Source organism: Pseudopipra pipra, chromosome 26 (assembly GCF_036250125.1).
Source record: "Pseudopipra pipra isolate bDixPip1 chromosome 26, bDixPip1.hap1, whole genome shotgun sequence".
Lineage (NCBI taxonomy): Eukaryota > Metazoa > Chordata > Aves > Passeriformes > Pipridae > Pseudopipra > Pseudopipra pipra.
In genome coordinates this window covers 3,848,735-3,871,811 of record NC_087574.1, presented here as the reverse complement: position 1 = coordinate 3,871,811, position 23,077 = coordinate 3,848,735, and the positions used below count along the sequence as shown (strand labels likewise).

The window sequence follows — 23,077 nt, the reverse complement described above, 5'->3', positions numbered from 1 at the left end:
GGACATGGCAGCTCTGGTCCTGTCCTGTGGGAGTTGGACTGCCAGCTGGGGATGTGGGGCAGTGATGGCGCTGGCCCAAGCCCAGACAGCCCAAGGTGAGAATTAGCATTTTCCTCTTACCCTGTGGGGCACAGAGCAGGAGGCTAAAAATATGGCCATCATAGCAGCACGGGCTCCCACGCCTTCTTTGGCAGCAGCCTCACAGCAGTGCCCGTGGCTGGGGCAGTTCCCCCCGCCCGGGGCAGCCAGTGCCAGGGGCTGCTGGGGAGCTGGAGCTGCCTGTGCTCTTGGTGAAGTGCCAAAGGGCACCCAGCGCTGACCGGAGGGACGGCAGTCCCTGCCCCCAAGGACACACTGTGCTGCTACTCCCGCCGCCTGTCCCAGGCCCCGCTGCCCTTGCTGCCCCAGGGATCTGACTGTCCTGGCCTCCCACTGTCAACCCAAGCTCCGGGAGAGGAGGCCTAGCCTTTCCTTTGTGCATTTATTTAGAAAAACAAACAACCAACCCCTCCTCCCCAGGACAGAACTGACAAACTCTACAGAGGCAACACTGAGGGGCTGAGCCCCAGCTGTACCAGCTGCCACCCCACTGGCCACCCCCACGACACGAGCCCAGCCACAGGGCCACCGCAGAGCCACAGGCCTGGCCACTCGGCCAGGAGGAGCCTGCAGGTCCCCAGGGCGGCTAGGCCAAAAGCCGCCTGCAGCTTTCCAGGAGGGGTGGGTCCAGCGGACAGACAGACAGACAAACAGACAATGGCACAGCACTGCTGCCTGGCACCCTGTGCCCCAGGCGAAGCTCCCGGGGCGCAGGAAGAGCAGTCAGACAGCACAAGTGCTGGAGGCGAAGGCACCAGGGTACAGGGGACAGGAACAGGCCTGAGGGCAGTGCGGGGGACCACGGTGGGGTGGCCCCGCTGCCCGCCAGGGAAAGTGCTGGGAGATGTGGGGCACGCAGGCATCTCAAAATAAATTAAGGAAATAACCAGAAAGGCAATGGCAGTGGGGGGAGAAGGAGCCCCTGACCCCCTGCTCCACGGAACAGCTGGAGGCCAGCAAAGACCTGCCGCTTGCTGCTGGGCTGGCCACCCTCCCGCACCAGCCATCAGAGCACCTGTGTGGCCACGCCGGCCACCGGGCTAGCTGTGGGAGGAGCCCACCGGTGGCCGGTGCTGCCAGGGCCCAGCCCCATGGCAGAGCCCCTGGGGCAGCACAGTGGACTCTGAGGTGGGGGGGCTGGTGGGGGATTCCTGGGGCCGGGGCAGCCGCTGGGCACCTGCAGAGGTGAGGTACGTGTTGAGGAGCCGGGCGATCTCGTCCACCTGCAGGCAGAGGGGTCGTAGTGGGTCACACTGGGGCACCCCCGGCGAGGAGAGAAGGGTGGAGGGATGGCTGCCCCTTACCTGGGAGGTCTCAAAAAGCAGGTCTCGGTCCTCCACAGAGAGGCGAAAGGTGCTGCTGTCGGAGGCACCGAAGGAGGAGATGCGGCCGTAGCAGAAGCTGTCCAAGGGCTCAGGCTCCCCCGGCTTGTAGAGCGAGACAGCCTTGGCCCCGATGCCCAGCCACAGGCGCTGGGGCCCAGCACCCACTGGGCTCTGTGAGGAGAGGGGTGTCAGGGCCACTCACTGCCAGGGCTGCCCCCACGCCCTGCCTGGCCAGGGCCTCACCACGTGCAGGTCGACATCGAAGAGCGTGGAGCCAAAGCCAGGCCACTCCCGCACCAGGGCCACGTAGGCAGCCATGGCCTCGGGCCGGCCCATGCCCTGCAGCAGCTTCCACTTCTCCACGATGGCGGCCATGGTGCTGGCCCCCTCCTCACGCAGACGGCCCCGCAGGCGCTGGTCCCGCTCCGCCCGCTGCTTGGCCAGTGCCTGGCCCCAGAGCCCGCCGGCCAGCAACCCTGCACGCAGCCGGGCCCCCCGGCACTTGGCAGGGGGCCGGTGGGGTGGGGGTGGCAGGCGGGCGTGCAGCACGTGGGGCGGGAAGAGCTCCTCCAGGCGCGGGAAGGGCGCGTGGGTGGAGAAGTCACTGTTGAGGCTCTGCAGGCGCAGGGCTGCCAGCGTCTGCAGCGTCTCCTCCGACGTGGGCACGTAGCCCCGCAGCACCATCTCGTGTGCCTGTAAGAGCATGGGGTGAGCTGGCATGGCATGGCCCCCACGGCATAGCCACCCCACTCCAGTGTGGCACTCACCTGCTCGAAGAGAAGGGCGAACTCCAGGCTGTCCCGTGGGACATTGTCCGTGTCCAGGAAGCCGTAGTGTTTGAAGCAGAGCCGGCATGGTGGGTCCTGCTCACGCTGCTCCCCAGCCAGGCTGCAGCAGACATGACCAGCTCCATTAGCTTGTGAAGACACCCCACACAGTCCCCTCCTGCCTGTGGCTCCCTGATCCCTTTCCCCATAGGCAGCAGTGGGACATTTACTTTTCAAACCTCGTGAGGACATCAGCCAGCAATGTGGCACTGCCCACCGGCTGCTCCCGCCGCCGGGACTGCTCGTAGAGCGCGAAGAGGTTGGGGCTCTGGGACAGCCCCAGGCGCGACACCAGCTCCTGGGCCACCTGGGCGAGACAAAGGCAACCGACGGTGACCACGTGTCCCTGGCCACGGCGCTCAGGGCTGCAAAAGGACACAAACAGGTCATGGTGGGCAAAGGCAGGCAGCCCCTGGTCCCTCTCCATCATGGCTCAGGTGGGAGAGACCTGCAGGAGCTGCTCACTTCCCATGACACACTGCCCCATCCAGCCCTGAATGCCAAAACATCCCCAGCCCACTGCCTGGCATGGCTGTGACCCCTCACCTCCTCGGCTGTGGTGTGGGAGCTGATGGCCACGCTGCAGGCAGGCGCCCCGGGGCAGTGAACGGTGCAGATCATCTCCTGCCGCTGCATCAGCATCAGGATCTCCTCCAGGGAAGGCACACACTCCCGCCCCTTTGTCTTTCCCAGTGCCTCCCGGATGAAGCAGGCATACTTGGCCATCTCTGAAGCAGGGAAACGGCTCTCAGTCCTGCAAGAAACACCAGGAGGGTCAGGATGGCACTGACCCGAGGGGGTCTGGCAACCTGACAAGCTCTCTGCCTGCAGCTGAGGCACCCCTGGCACTCACTTGTCCAGGTGGAAGTGCAGGAAGCGCAGGACAGGCGGGGAGGGCAGGAAGGTGCAGCTCATGCAGGTGAGGAGTTGCCAGTAGTGCAGGTCGCCCTGCCCGCCCGGCGCCGGCGGCTCCGTGGTCTGCTTCACCAGCTGGCAGTAGATCTCATCCACCAGTGGCGGCAGGTCCAGGCAGGTCTGCAGGACGCCCTGCATCAGCGGCACCGGGTCTCGCTCCGACTCCAGCTGCTGCAGCGAGTTGAAGAGCTTCACAGCCTCATCACGCAGCGTGGTGTAGCTGCGGGGGCCAGGGGCTGCAGGACAGGATGGAGGTTAACAGCTGCCAGCAGCTGGGCACTGTCCTCACACCTGGGGCCAACCAGGACCCAGCGCCCACCTGCCCTGCACAGCGCCCAGCCAGGGATCACTGCCACCAGCCCAGGGTGCTGGATCTGGCTTTGTGCACCCCACCCATCCCTCACCACTTTGGTCCAGGCTGCCGTAAGGGAAGGGCAGCAGGGGAGCGTAGAGAGGGCCGCTGGTGTAGCGCAGGATGGGGTTGCAGCGGTAGATCTGCTCCAGAACCTCGGGGCTGCTGCTGTGCTCCTGGGGGGGGCAAAGTGATGGCAGCAGCTGCAGAGGGGTCGCCCGGCTGAGTGCCTGGCACAGACCCCTGCCACCTCCCTGGGGCACATGAGGCCCTGAACACCCATCCTCGTGCTGCCGGCGGCTGCAGGCGTGGGCAGTGCCGCAGGCTCACCTCCACATCACGCATGAGCAGCTGGGTGGGCGTCTGCACGGGTGCTTTGCTGTCAATGACCTTCTGCACGGCACACACCCAGTGCACAGCCTCGTTCAGGTGCTCCGTGTATAGGCGGTAGCAATGCTTCCTGCCAAACACCGTCACGCTCCAGTAGCCTGTGAGGGACAAACCACTCACCCACTGCCCACCAGTGTTGCAAGGACCCCCGGCCAGGCTCAGCACCCTGGGGCTCGGCATAGCCCTTCCTCTGGGTGACAGAGGCCCCTGGGACCGGGAGGGTGACACAGGGCACAAAGGGCCACGAAGACACAGCCCAGCCAAGGGGCACGGGCACCTCACCTGTCTCCTTGTAGAGCTGCTTGTCTGGCCAGAGCACAGAACAGAGGCTGGTGAGCACAAGGGAGCCCAGCCGCCGGGCCCCCTTCTCATTGCTGCTGTAGTAGTCCAGGGAGTCAGGTGTCAGCACGAACCAGTACTTCCGAGGACGAATCCAGGGAGTCTTCATGCAGCCCCGCATCTCCCGCTGCAGCCAGCCTGGGAAGAGAACCCTCAGTCCCCACCGCCAGCACCATCCACCCCACCAGCTTTCCAGTGCAGGGCAGGGTCTGCTTGGCACCCGCCCAGCCAGTACCTCTGTCCCTGTGGGATGGGACCAGCCACAGCTGGGGCAGAACCCCACCTTTCACGAGAGCATCAGGGTCATCCTCCACTGGCCCTGGGCCCTTCTCCATGATGAGGCTGCGCATCTCTTCTGCAACAAGCAGGGACCTGGGGACAACACAGGGCTGAGTTCGGGGTGCCCACGTGTGTCTCCCACAATCCTTGAACAGGAGCTGGCCCAGGGGCTGGGGTGAGCTGGGTCCTGAGGGGCTCTGGGCATCCCAGCCCTGCGGTGGGAACACGGCAGAGTCATCGGGTGCAGATGACCCTGGCTAAAAATAAGCTGTTTGCAGTCGTGGCCCTGCCAAGGAATTCGGAAAATGAACAACCAGGAAGGAATGTTGGCAGTAGCGTCAGTACTGGGAGGACAGGGAGCGAGCAGGCCCTTGTGCCCCGGTCCCCCATCTTCCCCAGCATAGACCGCCCCAGGGCACAGCCTCTGCCAATGGACATGGTCCAGAAGAGCCTCCTGGCACAGGAAGAGTCACGCACAGCCCCACTGGCTAAGCTTGCGGCAGTCAAGCTATCTGCCATGGCAGAGGAATGGAGACATGCCTGAGGATGCGCCAGGGATGGGGACGAGCACGGCAGTCCCAGCTCTGCCATCTCTGCTCTGCCTGACAGAGTGACACAGCCTGATGCTCAGCGCACACCAGCACCAGGGCAACCTCCCGCAACATGCCAGTCCCCCAGCTCCTGCGCAGCACACAATGGGATGCCCAGCAGACCAGAGGCAGGGGGTCACTCACCGCTCTGAGCCACTGCTGCTACGAGTGGGCTGGCTCAGGCTCACCTCCAGGGATCCCTGGGGAGGAAGAAGACGTCTCAGCCCCATGGTCATCAGCTGGTGCTCCCAGCCATCCCCCCACTGACTGTGTGCCTCCTTGCCAACCCAGCTCCAGACCCAGAGGGACAGGCTCGCATCCTGCTGCCATGGGGCAGGGAGCTTCAGTGCCCCCATGGCTGTGGCAGGGGCCAGGGTTCCAGCTGGGGCACCCCGGGGATGTGGGGGAAGCCAGCAGGCGTGCTGGCCGTGTGTCCTCAGCTGACCCGGCCGGCTGAATACCGTGCAGAATTGCACAAGGTCAGTGCTGAGTAATACGCTTACGGCACAAAGTCCCATTGTAATGGGGCTGCTGACTTCCTGCCCGCGGCGGTGGGACGCGGCACTGGGAAGTCCCTGGCCCTGCAGCGGGACAGGGTCGGTTCCTCCTCGCACGGCACAACTTGACATGGACGGTGCCGCTCACGTGATGAGCCTGGCACACGTGCTGGGATATGAGGCAGAGCCCAGGCACTGTCAGGCACCGAGTCGAGCCGGGCACCCTGGCAGAGCGGGGTGCGGGGACACAGCGATGCTGTCCCAGGAGATGAACAGGAGCTCCTGCCAGCTGCAGCCCAATAGGGCAGCCAGAGGCATGACAGGCCAGAGCACGCCACACAACGCCAAGAAAAAGAGACAGATACTAAAAATAGTGACAGGCAGGGGGGAGCTGCCGCAGGTACGGCTGCGCCATGGGGCAGGGCCAGGCACCACTGACCCGTGGCATTAAGGGCACCTGTCACATAGTGCTGGTGCCTGTGCACAGGGCCAGCACCTCAAGCCACTGTCCCGCTGCCGAGACTGGGGAGGGCCCTACATGCTCCTCAGGGCTGTGGGCACAGAGACAGTGCCCAGTTTCTCGTGGGCAGTCCGGAGCAGGCGGCAGTGGCTGTCGGCTCCTTCTCAGGGATATAAATAAACAGGAGAGGAGTCATGGCAGCTCCCACGCTCCCAGGAAGGGGCAGCCAGCACTGTGGGTTTCCAAGGACCCCCTGGCCACGGCAAAGGGCTCCCCAGGGAGCTGGCGTCACCAGCCACCCACGCCAGCCCGGCCCTCTGGAGCCAGTGTGGCCCTTGGGATGCGGGAAGCCCAAAGACAGCTCCTGCCACAGTCATGCCCTTGGCACTGCCACCAGTTCCCAGAGGGCCCTGCTCCAGCCCTGCCACTGTCCCCACTGCCCACCATCCCAAGGGCCTAGCACTGCTAGGGAAGGGGACCTGCTGCCAGGGCCGTGCTGCAGCCCCTGCAACGGCCAGCGGAGAGGAGCCGCAGCAAGCGGGACAGGGCTGTCACCACCCACTGTGTCCCTCCCGGGCTGGGATTCGGCCCCGCGGCCCTGGGTGCAGGAGACCGCGCCGGGACGGGCAGGAGGCCCCCCGGGAGCCGGGGCTTCCCCCGCGCTATCAGCCGTCCCACACACAGCCTGGCCGGAGGAAGCGCCGGTTTCCGCCGCTCCGCTTCCTCCAGAGAGGAAGCAGCCGGAGCAGGGAGATCCAGGCCCGCTCCCCGCGCCCGGCACGTGCTCCCGGGACAGCCCCGGCCCGCTCCGGCGGGGCAGTGCGGGGCTCCTCCGCACACCGGCCAGCGACACCGGGCCGGTGTGGGTCTGGCGCGGCTCTGGCACGGCAGCCCCGCGGCCCCCGCCCCGAGGAGCGGGCAGCGCGGGCTGGAGCAAGCAGGAGCAGGCAGCGCCCGGCTCAGACTGCACCCCAGCAGCTGATGGGCGCCGGGTCCCGCCGCCGAGGCACTGGCCCCACGCCGAGACCCAGCCGGCAGCGAGCCCCGCAATCTCCGGCCCTGCCCCGTGGGCCCCGGACCTCCCGCGCCCGCCCGGAGGCTGCTCCTGCGCCCGCCCGCACCCGCCGGGACGACTTCCCCCCACATCCCGCGGGACCCCACGGGCGGCGACGGGGACGCGCCAAGGGCACCCCGGGAGGCGGGACCGGCGGGGACAGGACCGGGCGGCGGAGACCGGGCCGGGACCGGAGAGTCGCGCGCCACCGGTCCCGCCGCGGCGCCGGTGCGCCTCTCGATGGCCGTCCCGAAACTGGTGCGGACCCCACCTGGTCTCCCTGGGTGCGGAGCTCGAAGGACGCCTCTTCCTCCTCTTCGGCCTCGCCGTCCGCCTCCCGCTCCGCCTCGCCGTAGTCCCGCCGCAGCAGCGTGAAACCCCGCCGGCAGCACAGCAGCCACCACAGCCCGCCCGGGAACGGCATCGCCCCGCCGGCACCGACGGGACGGCACCGGCACCGGGACGCGACGGGACCAGCCCGCCGCCCGCCCGCCCCGCGCACCGGCCGCCGCCGCCGCCGGGACCGGCCCCGCCGCCGCCCCGGGCGGGCCGGGCCGCGCGTCACCGGCCGCCGCCAATCGCTGCGAGCGGCCCGGGGCGGAGCCAACGCCCGGAGCGGCGGGGCCGCCGCTGCGTCAGCGGCCGGGCGGGGGGAGCGCGGGGCCGGGGCTCCTGGAGCCACCACCGGCGGGGCGCACCGGGCACCCCCCGCACCTGGTGGGGTACTGGCACCGGCCACGGGCTCCTGCCCTGCCCCGCGGCACCAGCACCATGTGCCGCCCTGGCTCCTGCGTGCGGCAGCACTCGCGCCCGTCCCGGGATGGCGGCTCAGCCCGGTGCGGTGCCAAGTGTGTGCCAGCGGGCAGCACCGGGGCTCCGTGCTCGCACCGTGGGCAGGAGGGCACCGTGCCTGGTCGGGGCTGACCTGCCGGCCCTCGTGGCGCCTTTCCACAGAGGAGCTGGCAGAAGGGGCTCGTGGCGGACTCACACCCGGTGCCACAGCGACGCGGCTCAGCTTAGCCCTGGGCCCTTCGGCCCCTCGAGCCTTGGGTGCTGTGGCAGCTCCCGGGCCCTGGCCCTGCTCGCAGAGCCCCAGAAGGGGTTAAGGCTCTGGTTTTGCTACAGCTGTTGGGTCACCGTCGTCCCTGGGAACCCGGGTGCTGGGATGTGCAGGCAGGAAGCGCCGGCTGCCAGTTCACCTCCCACGCAGCCTGCGCCGGGCTGTGCAGGGGGCTGAGCCCCGCTGTGGGGCCGGCCACGCAGCCGGGACGGCAACGGGCACTGGGCAGAGCCTGCCAGCCATGGGGACAGCAGAGAACGGGATCGGGACCACTCGAGACCACAGGCTGAGAGGGCAGCGGGGGCAGCTGTGCTGCCTGTCCGGGTACTGTCCGATCTGGCCCTTGCTCCCCACCGGCTGAGGGGAACACCATCACCACGGCTCTGCATCTGCTGAGTCAGCAGTAACCACATTTCTGGCCCAGCAGCAGGTGAAGGTTCCGGGATGCCTTCTTCCAGTCGAGTGCTGGGTTAATGCCAAGCAGAGCAGGGGGTGAGCATGAAGCAGCTTCCAGCCCCATGAAGGTGTTTCCCTGCATGCCCAGCTCTGCTGGGAGATCCCATGAGAGGCTGCACCAGAGCCAGGCCTGGTGCTGTTTCCGGCACCCCAGAGCGCTTCTTCAGCCAAGCCCGGAACATGAGGCACCGCACGGCCCCGGTGCTGCCGGCCCGTGGCCATGAGCCGCTAGTCATGTGCCAGCCCGGGGGCGTCTGGCCGGGCCAGCTCCAGCGCACCACCCTGGCCCCGGGGAGCCGCCGGGCCAGGGACACGGGAGTTCGTGGGCGGAGTGAGGAGGGGAGAGGTACGTCCCTCTTCCCCCCCCCCAGCAGGGGATTTCCAGTCGGACCCAGGGTGGGTTTTTTCCGGGGGGTCTCTGCCACTCCGGCCCTGGGGATGGGCAGAGGGTGAACAGGGGACGGGCAGCGAGCAGGCAGAGGGCGGGCAGCGGGCGGGCAGGAAGAGCGAGGTTCTGCTGCCTCCTGCAGGCATCGCCCGCCAGCGCCGGTGGCCACAGGGCCGCCACCCGGCCCCGAGCTCCTGTCCCGCAAGAGCCCGCAGGGCAGCCCCGGCCCAGACGGAGATGGCGCTCGCCCACCGGGACTCGACTGAGGTTTATTGTGAGAGTGAGAACCAGCTGCCTGCCTGGCCCCGCTGTTACACTCACCGACTCAGCTCACTGGCACCGCACGGACCCCCAGAGCACGCATGACATTGCATGGCCCCCCCAGAGCACGCGTGATATTAGACGATCCCCCCAGAACACGCGTGATATTGCAGGGTTCCCCAGGAGCACGTGTGACACTGTGGGGACCCCTGTCCCGGCGGGTCACTGGGCACTGAAGGCACTCTCAGGACATGCAGGTGCTGTGGAGCTGCTCTTCCCTCTGTCCACGAGTGTGCAATCACCGTGTGGATTGTCTAGCGCTGCCTGCGCCAGGCTGCTCGCCGGGGCAAGCCCATGTATGGGCAGGGCTCTCCCCGGGGAGTCACGGAGGGGCCGAGCCCCGGGGCGCTGGCTCCTGCCGTGGCTGGAGGCACTGTGCCCCTACACCACATCCAGGTATGTGGAGAGCGATGTCCGCCGGCGGGAACTGGGACAGCCGGGACAGCGTGACTCGAGGGGCCCCACGCAGCCGGCATCGCTGGCGAGCAGCCACAGCTCCCGACGGAAGCGCTGGCCCAGGAAGGCGTAGAGCAGCGGGTTAAGGCAGCAGCGCAGGTATGCCAGCCCACCCGTGACCAGCAGCGCCAAGTCCTTGCGGCGGCTTTGGGTGCAGCTCACCTCCCAGCTGGCCAGCAGCTCGGCCGCGTCCAGCAGCACCATCAGGCTGTGGGGTAGCTGCAGGACCACGAACACCAGCACGAGGGCCAACAGCACTCGCAGTGCCCGGTGGGGCTGGGCACCACGGGCCGCCAGCAGCGTCCGTGCCACAGCTGTGTAGCAGCTCGCCATCACCAGGAAGGGCACCACGAATCCAAGCACCACCTGCACCAGGTTGGTGGCCCCCCGGGCCACCCGTGAGACCACATGGGGGAAGACGACTCGGCAGAGCCGGAGGTCCTGGTGTTGCTCTGCCTGGCTGTAGATGAACTGGGGCAGCGCCAGCAGCGTGGCCAGCAGCCAGGCCAGCCCCGCTGTCAGCCAGCCGTGGCGGCGAGCCCTGGGACGCAGGCGGCAGGCGGCCGGGACCTGCACGATGACCACATAGCGGTCCACACTGATGCAGGTGAGGAAGAGGAAGCCGCTGTAGAAATTGAGGGCGTAGAGACCCTGCAGTACCTTGCAGGCGGCCGTACCTGGGGACCAGCCCTGCAGCGTGTCAGTGACGGCAAAGGGCAGAGTCAGGAGCAGCAGGAGGTCAGACAGGGCGAGGTGCAGGAGGCAGACGTCAGTGACGCTGTGTGCCCGGCGGTAGCGGGTGTGTGTGAGCAGCACCAGCCCATTCCCCACCGTGCCCAGCAGTGAGAGCAGCAGGTAGACGACAGGCTGGAAGGTGCGGGCAAAGCCCTGAACTGCCTGCTTCTCGCAGAGCTCGGGCAGCATGCCAGCCTCCCCCGAGTACTCGTCCTCCCAGGAGTAGAACTCGGTGGTGGCCATCAGCTCCATTGAAATGGGGCTGGGGGTTGCCTGCACAGAAGGAGACTGAATGAGGAGGGCTCGGTGGTGGCAGCCCGGCCACAGGGTGCAGCACCACACCCAAGGAGGGCAGCCCTTCTCCACCCAGCCTCACCGCGGGGAGCCTGGGCGTGCCACAGCCCCCAGTCCCCAGCCCCACGTGCAGGGTGGTTTGTCTCACACCCACCCCGCAGCAGTGGGAGGTTCACCATGCTCAGTCATTGCAAGAGCAACCGCACACTTCCCGAGCAGCTGCCTGCGGTGCAGAGCTGGTGAAGGGACGTGACCCCGGCTACGACGTCCCCAGCACAGCACCACGTCCCACAGACTAATCCTGCACCTGCCTGGGGAGCTGCTCCAGCATCCCCTGGGGATCAGCACCCAGCCTACAGCCCTGGCTGCCCTGGGCAGTCGGGTCTTGGGGCTCCACACCAGCATCCCTGGGTGGCCAAATCACCCACCCACCCATGCACCACCCTGGGGATCCCAGTGCAGACACAACCCCACACTCCCTGGCCCTGGCCCCAGATAGGGAGGTCCCAAGGCATCCCACTGCCTTGCACATGTTGCAGGCAGTTGTGCACAGAGCTGCTCATCCCTGCTCTGGGGCAGTGGGACAGCACTGCAGCCTGGCACTGAACAGCTGGGACCCCACTGCCATGGATGTCAGGATCCGACACAGCTCTGACTCAGAGCAGTCTCCCAACAGCAATTGCACTCTGGCCCATGTCAGCAAGTCCAGGCAGTTGGGTCTGAGCCCTCCCACCTGCTCTGGGGCCACAGGTGGGATCTGAATGCAGTGTCGGGGAGGGTTAACTCTCCAGCAGAGCTCCTAGCTCCTTCCCTGCTCTGGGCCCCAGGGAACCGGAACACCAGGTACTGCCCGGATTCCATAGGGTTTTGCCTTTCAGCCCAAACCCACAGGGTTCACAAGAAAACTATCTAAAAAACATAAGAAAAGACAGTGAGGGGGTTCCTGCCCCCAGCAAACCCCTCACCCCACAGCCTCTCACCTGTTTCTGCATTGCACAGCAGGACCTTTCCCGTGTTCAGTGGGTCTGGAGCTGTTGATGTCTCAGTGCTCTGTAACCTGTGGTTTGACCACGTGCCTCTTCTGATACTGAAAACAGTGCAGAACACAGACCCAGCCCCATGGAGGAAGGTGAGGTGGCTCCCCTCCGGAGCCTGTCCTGAATCTTTTATTTTGTGCATCTTTTACATCTGCATGCTGGGGACAGAAATAGCAGCTCCACTCAGTCCCTGTCATGCAGGACTGTGGGCCAAGCCTGGGAGCACCCAGCCAGGGGAACAGCGTCTGGCCAAGGGCATACAGCATGTGCAGGAGACCCCAGCCCACCCTGGGGCTGTTGGTGGCTCCTCTGCAGGTCTGGAGAGGAGGCTAGAGGGAATAGGGCCAAGAAATGAAGTGTATGCTGCTGTGGGCTGGCGCTTAGCTGGGCATAGGAAGGATGCTGCTCAAGTGGGATCAGCAGAGCCATGTCTGGTCCAGGATCATCTCATCCTGGTGGAAACATGGTGGTTCCAGGAGCTGGGGTGGCTGCTAGTGCAGGCTGTACCTCCCACCCAGAGGTCCCAGCCTGGCCCTGCACTCTGCATCCCTGCAACCCCAGGCCCCTGTGCCCCTGCACCCCTGTGGCTCTGGGCAGGCATGTTGCTGGTTGTTGACAACAAAATTCCCAGCTCCTCGTTAAGAAGCAGATTAGTTCCTGTGGGGCAGAGGCCCCACTTTCCTCTTCCCAGGGGGGAGCAAATTGATCCCCAGCTTTAACAGGCTCCCAGCCATTTGCCACAGTAATCCCTCAATCCCCCTTTCTCCCCCGCTACATCAGTCTTTGCTGCGGCTTATCCCAGCTCTGCCCTCGGCCCTCCTGCTGCCTCCAGACGGGTGTGGGGTCCCAGGCACTACCTATGGGGCTGTGCAGCTGTGGAGCTGCTGTGCTCTGGCTGGAGAGTGACTGGGCAGAGGCCTCCAGTCCCTGGGGGTTCCCCAGACCTCTTTGCTGGAGGGTCATTTCCCCTCCTCTGCTCTTTCTGCAGTGCAGGAATGTGGCTGCAGACCTCTGCCCAGTGCTGGCTCAGGGGGTGCCATCCTACACCCTGCATCCTGGGGGAAGGGGAGGGAGGAGAGTCCCGGGGCCAATGCTGGCCCTACAGCACATCAGGGACTCCGCATGTCCCCACTGGGGCTGTCACAGACCTGACCCAGCGCTAGGAGAGGACATGGGGGCTGTGGCCAGAGCAGGTAGCACCCTGGGGTGTCAGGATAAGGTCAGGTGGGCTGTGCCTTTCCTGGGGATGGACCCGAAAGCACTGCTGGGGTCTGGGGGACAGGAGGGCAGGTGCCAATTACCCTGGCACATGGTTCCAGCTCCCGGTAGCAGAACTCAGTGCACCACTGGCTGTCCCACATCATCCCCGCCACACCTGGGGCTTTCTGTTCCCTCTTTCACTCCCCAGCCCAGGTCTCGACTCTGCCTGGGCAGGAAGGAGCCCCAGCACTGGGTACCCGCAGGTCATGGCTGTGCTGCCCTGCTGAGAGCCAGTGGTGTGGAGCTGCCCTGCCGAGCTCCTGCCCAGCGCCCAGAGCCAGCATGGACCCAGCAGCTGCTGGGGCATCCCCATCCCTCAGAGCTGCTTAGGGCTCCTGGGAGAGTGGGTCTCCTGCTCCTGAGGGGCCAGGGGACACAGGGCACAGAGAGTTTGTAGGTGTATGTAGGGCAGGCAGTCGCCAGCCCCCCCGGCCCCTCTGTGGGCATCTGGGGATTGTTTGGGAGCAGACACGGGCTAAATCCCTTCTTCTGCGCCACTGGAGAGAGCAGCGACCCGGAGACCTGAAGGCCTTAATCTGTGGCTTGATTACAAACCGCCGCCACATCTGCTGCGGGGGGGCTGCGGGCACCGCTCCGACCCCCCCTTCCAGACCGGGGCTGCAAGGGAATAAGGGCTGGGGGGGCTCGGGGCTCGACAAGGGCCAGGCGCTGCAGAGGAACCTCCCGGGGATGCCAGAGGAGTTCCTGCACGGCCTCGCTATGCCCGTGCATCCCCCCGCGAGCCCACCGAGGCCGCGAGCCGTGTCCCGGTGCAGCCCGAGGCGGCCGGCACCCCGCGGGGCCGAGGACCGGAGGAATCGGGCGGCCGGCTGGAGCATTGCTCCGGGGTGCGGCGAGGGGGGCCGGGGCTCTGCGCTGCGCCAAGCCCGGCCCCCGCGCCCCCCCGGCCCGGTCCCGGCCTCCCCCCCCGCCCCATGGGCGGAGCCGCCGGCCCCGCTCCGCCGTGCGGCTGCAGCACCGGGAGCGGCGGCGTCGAGGGCGCTCAGGGCGCTCAGCATGGGCGCCCGCCGCCTCCTCGGGCTCCTGCTCGCCGCCTGCGTCGGCTTCCTGCGCCCCGGCCCCGGCTGCCTGGCACGTAAGTGGAGCCGCAGTCCCGGGAGCGGCCGCTCCGCACTGCGGGACCGCGCCTGCCACCCCGGCCCCGCATCCCTGAGCCGCCCCCGCAACCCCGCTCTCACGACCATCCCCCGTTCTCCCCCGGGCATCCCTCGGTTTCCTCTACTGCCCCGGTCCGCATCGTCCTCAAGGTCACCGCCGGACACGGGCGTCCGGGTTCCCCCCCTCCCCGCCCCGCCCGGGGCGGCCCCCAGCAGCCCCGCCACCGCCGGCGGAACCGCGCCCGCCCGCAGCCTCCGGGGACCGGGAGAGCCGGGATGCCCCGAGGATCCGGGATGCCCGGGGATGCCGAGTCGAGCGGGGGCGCCCCGCCGGACCTGCCGGGCTCCGCCAGCACCTCGGCCAGCGCCGCCGCCCGCCGGGCCGACCCCGCCGCGGGGCTGAACCGGGCCGGGCCCGGTACCGGGGCTTAGGGCATCTGCTCGGGCACGGGGATCGGCAAGGTCCTGGCCGCACTGGACAGTTCCCTGCGGCCCCCGGAGCCGGGACCCTTGGCCCCTTTCCCCAGGGTCGGGGCGAAAAGGGATGGAGGTGGGGGGCTGTGGGATGGGGGGCGGTGGACCGGGGGGCGATGGACCACAAGCCTTGCAGTGAGAGCTGGGGGTGCTCGTGGACTCCCCGGGCTTCGTCCGACACGGCCGGGGGAACCCTGTGAGAGGGGTTCGGGACTCCGACCCCGTCAGAGCGTCTTTTGCCGGTGCCGTGAGGGTTTGCACGGGACCCCCTGGGCTCCCACGAGGGACTGTGACCCGGCAGGGCGGGGCAGGGCGGGACGGGGGGTCCCGTCGCCCACGTCAGTGCAGAGGCGGCTGGTGCGGGCGCCGGGGCCCGCAGAGGTGTGTCAGCTCCGCTGCAGTGGGAGGGGAGAGCGGAGCGGGCCCGCCGCGCCGGCGGCCCGAGGGGGCCGCGGGGTCCCCAAAGCCCTCAGAGGCAGCAGGGTCCCCAGAGCCCACAGAGTCTGTAGGGGTCCCCAGAGCCCTCAGAGTCTGCAGGGCCGGGTCGGGAGAGCTTCCATAGGGGCACTGCCCAGCTCAGTGCCCCGAGCACGTCCCCAGCCCCACTCTCCCCACAGGACCATGCTACGATGAGCTCGTCGCTCCCCTTTACTCCTACTCCATCGGTGCCTCCTCCAGATACAACATCTTCTACTCGCCCAGCTTTGCCCGGCTGCACAGTGAGTCCCCCTGCAGGATCGGGTCGCAGGTTGGGCGGGGCACGTGGGCCGGGAGGGTCCTCGGCGAGGGCTGAGGAATCCAGTCGGGTGCTGGGGTGGGGCCGAGCAAGAAGCCCCCGCTCAGCTGGGAGCCACTGGGTACAGGGTTGTGGGATCAGCTGAGCAGCTCCCCCACAGGCACCAGCGGCTGGTCCCCCGATCCCCGGGACAAGCAGCCCTGGCTCCAGATCGACTTGATGCAAAAGCACCGGATCAACGCGGTGGCCACGCAGGGAACCTTCAACACCTATGACTGGCTGACACGCTACATCGTGCTCTACGGAGACCACCCCACCAGCTGGAAACCCTTCTTCCAGCAGGGCAGCAACTGGGTAGGGGGGAGTCCTGAGGTCTCTGTGGGAGGGGGTCCTCTGAGGGGGGCAGAAACCCCTAGCCTGGAGCAAGGTGTTTGACAGTGACCCTTGATCCCCAGACATTCTTTGGGAATGTGAACGAGAGTGGGGTGGTGCGGCATGACCTGCACTACCCCATCCTTGCACGCTACATCCGCATCATCCCGGTGGCATGGAATCCACGTGGGAAGATCGGGCTGCGCCTGGGCCTCTACGGCTGCCCCTACCGTGAGTACCTGGCCAGGGGCTCCAGCAGCCCTGTGCAGCAGGACCTTGGCTCTAGCACTGTGGAAAACACTCTCAGAGGGGATTGCGCCCACATGGTCTGCAGCCATGGCATAGACCACAGCAGAAGGGAGTGTTCCCCGTGCCAGGGCACCTGCTGCTGCAGGCAGTGACATGGCTGGGGCTGCTCTGCTCTCCCCAGGGTCCCACGTGCTCTACTTTGATGGGGATGATGCCATCTCCTACCGTTTCCGGGCTAAGAGGGTCAGCACCTTTGAGGATGACATCTCCTTCAACTTCAAAACGCTGGAGCAGGACGGGGTGCTGATGCATGGAGAGGGCTCACAGGGTGACTACATCACGGTGGAGCTCAAACAGGCCCAGCTCCTCCTGCACATCAGCTTAGGTGAGCCAGGGCCAGGGGGCTGAGGACATGGGGCCAGAGGGCTGCCGGCTGACGCTGCCCCTCCCCAGGCAGCAGCCCACTGCATGCCAGTGAGGGCCACACAACAGTGGCGGTGGGCAGCCTCCTGGATGACCAGCACTGGCACTCACTGCACATTGAGCGCCTCGGCCACTACGTCAACCTGACGCTGGATGGGGAGGTCAAGCGCTTCCGCTGCCGTGGCACCTTCAACCAGCTTGACCTTGAAACTGAGGTGGGTGCAGCAGGTGGGGGACTGCCAGGATGCTGACTGGTGGTGTCCCCCCAGAGAGGGACTGACCCTCTCCCTCTACCTCCCAGATCTTCTTTGGGGGGGTGATTGACCAGGACAAGCAGCACCTCACTTACCGGCAAAACTTCCGGGGCTGCGTGGAGAACATCATCTTCAATGGGGTCAACATTGCTGACCTGGCCCGGCACCGGAGACCCAACATCCGCTTCGAGGTCCAGGCCGGGGGGTGCCCCTTCTCTGGGGGTCCTGTCCCTGCTGTGGGAGGATCCTTTTCCTGAATGTCCTTAGCCCCACTGGGGGGTGACCCCTTGCCTGGGGACAGGCTCCCTGCCCGCTGTGGGGTGGCGCGGGGCTGGGCAGCAGCCGTGCTCAGCCAAGCGGCACCACATTGACCATGCAAGGTTATCCCTGGCCTGGGGTGCCTGCCTGGTTCTACCAGGCATTGGGATCGATTGGGCGTGATTGGGGCCACGATTGTGGGGATGGGAGGGGCCTCCCTGCCATGGGAACATCCCCTTCCTCACCTCATCCCGTGGTTGTCCCCAGGGCAGCGTGGGCCACTACTGCCAGGACCAGGTGAACACCCCCATCACCTTTGCCGGCATCAACAATTACGTGCGGGTGCCAGGGATCCCACGGAGGAACCGCCTGGCCGTCAGCTTCCGCTTCCGCTCCTGGGACACCACTGGGCTCCTGCTCTACACCAACTTCTCTGGTGGCCTGGGCTCCCTCGAGATGGTGCTGAGCGAGGGGCAGGTCAATGTCTCCATTTCCCAGCCTGGCAAGAAGAAGCTGGAGTTTGCCGCAGGTGGGCTGGGGAGCCAGCGTGGGCAGTGGGGCCAGTGTGGCAGTGGAGCCTCCCCACGCACCCTCCTGTCCCCATAGGGTATCGCCTGAATGACGGCTTCTGGCACTCAGTGCACCTGGTGGCACGGGAAGGCTCAGCTGTTGTGACCATTGATGATGATGATGGTGCTGAGTTTCGGGTGGCACACCCATTCCAGCTCCTTACTGGCGGCCAATACTTCTTTGGAGGTGGGCAGTGGGGCAGAGGCAAGGGTGACATGTGCCTAGGGGCTGCTCACCCTGCTCTGTCTTGCAGGCTGCCCCAAGCCAGCCTCAGTCACCGGCTGCAGGTCAAACCAGACAGCCTTCCATGGCTGCCTGCAGATGTTGAACGTGGACTTGCTGCCCGTGGATGTGGAGCTGCTGGTGCATCAGCGGGTGGCGGAGTACCACAATGTGTTCTTCAACGTCTGCGGCATCACGGACAGGTATCGACTGGTACAGGGGTGCTGCCTGGGAGTGAGGGGCACTGGGGGGCTGTGCTGGTGCTGGGACAGGAGCCCTCTGCACCCTCAGGTGCACCCCCAACCTGTGTGAGCATGACAGCCGCTGCATCCAGTCCTGGGATGACTTCATGTGCATCTGCGACCTGACGGGGTACAAGGGGGAGACCTGTCACAAATGTGAGCCTGGAGACTTGTGGGTCAGGGACAGTAAGGGCACTTGTGGCCCCTCCCTCTGCCTAGTATCCCCCTCACACTGACCCCCACCTCATTCTTCTCTTTCAGCCCTTTACAAAGAATCATGTGATGCTTACCGGGTCAGCGGGAAAACCTCGGGCAACTACACCATCGACCCGGATGGCAGCGGGCCACTCAAGCCCTTCATGGTGTACTGTGACATCCGAGGTGGGGGCAGCAGGAGGCCAAGGGGTCCCTTTGTCCAGTGCCCCTGGGGACCAGCCCTGCCTGTGTATTGGGGCTGGAGCAGGATAGAGGTAGTGAGGGTGTCCTGGGGGTCCAGTCCTAAAAGCTCCCTGTCAGTGCAGAGGACCGAGCATGGACCATCATCCGTCACAACCGCCACTACGCCACACGGGTGACGGGCTCCAGTGTGGACCAGCTCTACCTGGGGGCTGTAGAGTACTGGAACGCCTCCTGGGCTGAGGTCTCAGCACTGGCCAATGCCTCTGAGTACTGCGAGCAGCACATCGAGTTCCACTGCTACAACTCTCGCCTGCTCAACACTCCCTGTGAGTGCTGGGGGGACTGGGGCTGCACTGCAGGGCTGTGCTCTGGGACAGTGTCTTCACCCTCCCCTGTGCTTGCAGCTGGGCTGCCCTTCAGCTTCTGGATGGGCCGGAATGATGAACGGCACTACTACTGGGGTGGCTCACGGCCGGGCATCCAGCGCTGCGCCTGCGGGCTGGACAAGAACTGTGCCGACCCCCAGTACTTCTGCAACTGCGATGCCGACCATGCACTGTGGTGAGTGGTGGGGTCTGCAGGACAGAGGCTGAGGGGCAGGGGCTGCAGGCATGGGGGGGCACAGACTCTGGGGCCCTCAGATGGGGGTAATAGGGGTGCAGGCTGGCAAAAGGACAGAAGCCCCTCACGGCCACTCTGATGCACGCACCATTTGCAGGAGGACAGACAAAGGTCTGCTGACCTTTGTGGACCACTTGCCTGTCACCCAGGTTGTGGTTGGAGACACCAACCGCACTGGCTCTGAAGCCCAGTTCCTGCTGGGGCCCCTGCGATGCTACGGAGACCGTGAGTGACCAGCCCCAGGGAAGGTCCCCTGCCTGCAGAGTGCCTACACCCACAGGGGTCCCACACCTGCGAGGTCCCCCACACAGAGAGGGTCCTTGCTCATCCCTCACTGCCCCTCCTGTTCCCCACAGGCAACACCTGGAACACCGTCTCCTTCAACAGGGGTGCAGCCCTGATCTTCCCCACCTTCCAGGCCAATCACAGCCTTGACATCTCCTTCTACTTCAAGACTACTGCCCTATCTGGAGTCTTCCTGGAGAACCCTGGCACCAGAAACTACATCCGCATTGAGCTCAACAGTACGGGGGGCAGGGGGGGCAGGGCTGAGGGAGGCGGCAGGGCTGGGGGGCTCCTCAAAACACCACATCCTTGCAGCCACCAGGGATGTGGTGTTTATCTACGACATTGGGAACGGGGATGAGAACCTGACGGTGCGGTCAGTGGTGCCCTGGAACGATGATGAGTGGCACCAGGTGAAGGCTGAGCTCAACGTCAAGCTGGCACGGCTGCGGGTGGACAAGCTGCCCTGGGTGGTCCGGCCGGCCCCCCCGCAGAGCTTCGTCCGCCTGGAGTTTGATAGGCCCCTCTATGTCGGTGAGAGCCCCTGGCTGTGACCCCACACCCTCAGGTCCCTGCGTGCCACAGAGTACTTAGCCTCGGCCCCACTGCAGGTGCAGCGGAGCACAAGATGCGCCCATTCCTGGGGTGCCTGCGGGGGCTGCGGATGAACGGGGTGACGCTCAACCTGGAGGGCAAGGCCAATGAGACGGAGGGTGTGCGGGTCAACTGCACCGGCTACTGCCAGGACCCGCCGGTGCCCTGCCAGAACAGCGGGCTCTGCGTTGAGCGCTACAGCCACTACAGCTGCAACTGCAGCATCTCTGCCTTCACCGGGCCCTTCTGCAACCACGGTGAGGGCTGTGCTCCGCGGGGTGAGAGGGGCTGAGGAGCTGACGCTTCCCTCACCCCGTGGGCTCCCCCGCAGACATCGGTGGGTACTTTGAGGAGGGCACCTGGGTGCGGTACAACATCCTGCCCGTGTCTCTGTACGCCGCCCGCGAGTTCGCCAGCATCATCAGCAGCCCCTGGCAGCCCCTGCCTGGCTACAACCTCACCAGCGAGGAGGTCAGCTTCAGCTTCAGCACCACCTCAGCACCCGCTGTGCTGCTCTATGTCAGCACCTTTGTAAAGGACTATATGGCCGTGCTCATCAAGGATGATGGTGAGGGCAGGGCTCCCTGCCCTGGTGCTCACACAGAGCCTGAGGGGACCCCCCCCCAAGTTCTGGGGCTGCACGGGACCCTCCTCTCTGTGGATGCTACTCCCCAGCCCCATAGACGAGCTGGATGTGTCCACTGAGAGCTCTGGCCCTGCTGATGGCCCCCACTGCCCACAGGGAGCCTGCAGCTACGCTACCAGCTGGGCACCAGCCCCTACGTTTTCGCCCTCACCACCAAGCCAGTGACAGATGGGAGGCCCCACCATGTCAACATCACCCGCCTGCACCGCACATTGTACACCCAGGTACGGGGCAGGGCACCCTCCCCGCAGGGCCTGGGGGCTTTGGGGCTGCAGGTCAGGCTGAGAGGGGTATAGGTGGGGTGGCTTCATGGGTGCTGACACTGGGCACCTGCCTCCCAGGTGGACTATCTCCCCGTCATGGAGCAACAGTTCTCCCTGTTTGTGGACAGCAAGCTGGACTCTCCCAAAAACCTCTACCTGGGGCGTGTGATGGGTGAGCTGGGTCCAGCCCTTGGCCACCCCTTTCCCATGCTGGAGTCTCCAGGGTCTCCTCTGCCCAGCATGGCCCTTGCTCTCCAAAAGGGATGAGCTATCTCCTTCTGTACTCCCACAGAAACCGGTGTGATTGACCCCGAGATCCAGCGCTACAACACACCTGGCTTCTCAGGCTGCCTCTCAGGGGTGAAGTTCAACACCCTCGTGCCCCTCAAAACCATCTTCCACCCCACCAGTGCCCTGCGGCCCTACAGCATTCGGGGGGAGCTGGTGGAGTCAAGCTGTGCCTCAATGCTCCCCCTTACCACCATCCTCATCCCTCCTGAGATGGACCCCTGGTACATGGGCATAGGTAGGTGCTGTGGTGGGACCCGGGCCTGAACAGAGCCCCTGACAAGCACCAGCTGCAGAGGGGAAGCTCCAGCACAAGACCTCGCTGCAGCCCACTCTCAGCTACCCACTCTATTTCTGCAGAGTTCCCCCATGTGCATGATGACGGCTGGATTGGGATCATCATTGGGTGTAAGTGAAGCCCCTGAGTGGTGTCTCATGCTCTGCCCTGGCCCTGCACCTCCTTCCCAGATCCTCACTGCTGCCTCTCCCCCACAGTTGTGATCTTCCTGCTTCTGCTGTTGGGGGGGCTGCTGGCACTGCTGTACTTCTACCACCACCGCTACAAGGGCTCCTACCACACCAACGAACCCAAGGCCATCCAGGACTACGGCAGCGCTACCAAACCAGCGTCAGCACGCAAGGACCAGAACTTGCCCCAGATCCTGGAGGAGGCGAGAGGGGAATAGCAGGGGCTGGGGGTGGGACAGGCTCACAGCCCCCACATCCCCAAGACCTGCCCGGGGATGAGCGAGCATCGCGGGACCAAAGGGCCGAGCACACCTGAACTGCCAACATCCTCCTCTGGACGGCCCAGACCGCACCGACCACCATCTCCTCCCCGTGGCCACCACCGACCGGCCCCGGAGCACGGCTGTGACCTGCCGAGCCCCAGCCCCACTCGCCCTGGGCACGGCGGCAGCCCCCTCGCCGGAGGCAGGCTGCTGCCCCTGCAGCTGCCAAATCCCGCCTGGCCTCCCGTGGGGAGCCCCGGGCCCGGCCCCCACCCTCCCTCTGGCCGGGGGCACCCGGCTGCTGCCACCCGTTAGCGCTGCCCGTGTAGATGACCCGCTGCTTTGCTCGCTTCGCCAGCGCCACGCAGAGCCACGAGCACTGGCCCCGCACAGCCGGGGCGCCGAGCAATACCTTGCGCCGGCGCCGCGCATGCCGCCGCTGCACCTTGCTGAGATGCTGCTTTCGTAAGATCAGGTACAGATCCTTTCTACCATTTTTGTTGCTGGATATTCTACTACACTCTGGGTTTTTTTATTCTATCGGTTTGTATAAAAAACCAAACGGAAGCTCCCGCGGGCCCGACGTTCCGCGTGTCATGGTGCGTGGTCTGTAGTTTGCTACTTCTCTGTATGAAGTGCCAGTCCTGCTGATAACCTCCAGCCCAGGGAAAGCTCCTGTTCACTCGCTGTGTTGTGGTAAGACGATGTTACAGAAACGCATTTATCTACCCAAAGGCCTGGCTCCACTGGGCACTTTATTTTTAAAAATCCTGTTCTGTTGAATGAGATGTGAGGATAATCAAATAAAGGCAGAATGACGGCGTTTGACACTCCCCAGCCTTCCCCTTGGCAGCCCAGGCAGATCCTCTCCACTCACCCTAGCTTAGCCTGCACCAGGAGAGGGACCACACAGACACCAGCAATTCCTGCTCCTGGAATGGGATTGCAGGGTGTAATTAGCCAGGGCTAGAGGCAGCTCTGCTGCTGCTGCACACACACATTGTGTCCTGCTTTCCCTGCCACACACCTCTGTCCCCTCCCCACCCTGAGCCAGTGTGATTTGGGCAGCTGGCAGTTCCTGACCACTCGTGATTCCCCCTGGGCTCTGAGGAGCCATGGCTGGGCTGAGCCCAGCAGGCAGGGGACAGGCAGGGGACAGGCAGGGGACAGGCAGGGAACAGGCTGCTGCCAGCTGCTC

The 23,077-nt window shown here is 65.7% G+C and overlaps 3 protein-coding genes across 4 annotated transcripts; 1 reads left to right on the top strand and 2 right to left on the bottom strand.

Annotated features, from left to right (window-relative positions):
- Window positions 1–467: 467 nt before the first annotated feature.
- On the bottom strand, window positions 468–7,654 carry PLEKHH3 (pleckstrin homology, MyTH4 and FERM domain containing H3). 2 transcript variants are annotated; one of them, XM_064636297.1, is made up of 13 exons: window positions 7,399–7,654; window positions 5,261–5,316; window positions 4,483–4,619; window positions 4,191–4,385; window positions 3,849–4,006; window positions 3,571–3,694; window positions 3,105–3,402; window positions 2,798–3,005; window positions 2,422–2,558; window positions 2,192–2,312; window positions 1,668–2,117; window positions 1,404–1,595; window positions 468–1,322 (listed from the first exon to the last, which is right to left on the bottom strand). In XM_064636297.1, exons 1-13 carry the CDS (start codon window positions 7,549–7,551, stop codon window positions 1,140–1,142), a joined length of 2,412 nt encoding a protein of 803 aa, XP_064492367.1. In that variant the 5' UTR covers window positions 7,552–7,654; the 3' UTR covers window positions 468–1,139. The 2 variants fall into 2 exon arrangements, with proteins under 2 accessions (XP_064492367.1, XP_064492368.1); XM_064636298.1 differs by having other exon boundaries at window positions 4,531–4,619.
- A 1,589-nt stretch (window positions 7,655–9,243) lies between these two features.
- CCR10 (C-C motif chemokine receptor 10) lies at window positions 9,244–10,818 on the bottom strand. Its single transcript, XM_064636657.1, has one exon. The coding sequence runs from the start codon at window positions 10,793–10,795 to the stop codon at window positions 9,734–9,736; it is 1,062 nt and encodes a 353-aa protein (XP_064492727.1). The 5' UTR covers window positions 10,796–10,818; the 3' UTR covers window positions 9,244–9,733.
- Window positions 10,819–13,809: 2,991 nt separating this feature from the next.
- On the top strand, window positions 13,810–22,712 carry CNTNAP1 (contactin associated protein 1). The gene is made up of 24 exons (XM_064636662.1): window positions 13,810–14,230; window positions 15,344–15,445; window positions 15,623–15,816; window positions 15,918–16,065; window positions 16,265–16,468; window positions 16,537–16,721; window positions 16,808–16,951; window positions 17,286–17,547; window positions 17,625–17,774; window positions 17,842–18,013; window positions 18,102–18,208; window positions 18,314–18,433; window positions 18,574–18,777; window positions 18,856–19,012; window positions 19,170–19,297; window positions 19,429–19,596; window positions 19,673–19,891; window positions 19,969–20,208; window positions 20,283–20,519; window positions 20,694–20,821; window positions 20,939–21,032; window positions 21,153–21,386; window positions 21,509–21,556; window positions 21,644–22,712. The coding sequence occupies exons 1-24, from the start codon at window positions 13,825–13,827 to the stop codon at window positions 21,832–21,834; spliced, it is 4,242 nt and encodes a 1,413-aa protein (XP_064492732.1). The 5' UTR covers window positions 13,810–13,824; the 3' UTR covers window positions 21,835–22,712.
- The last annotated feature ends 365 nt before the right edge of the window (window positions 22,713–23,077 follow it).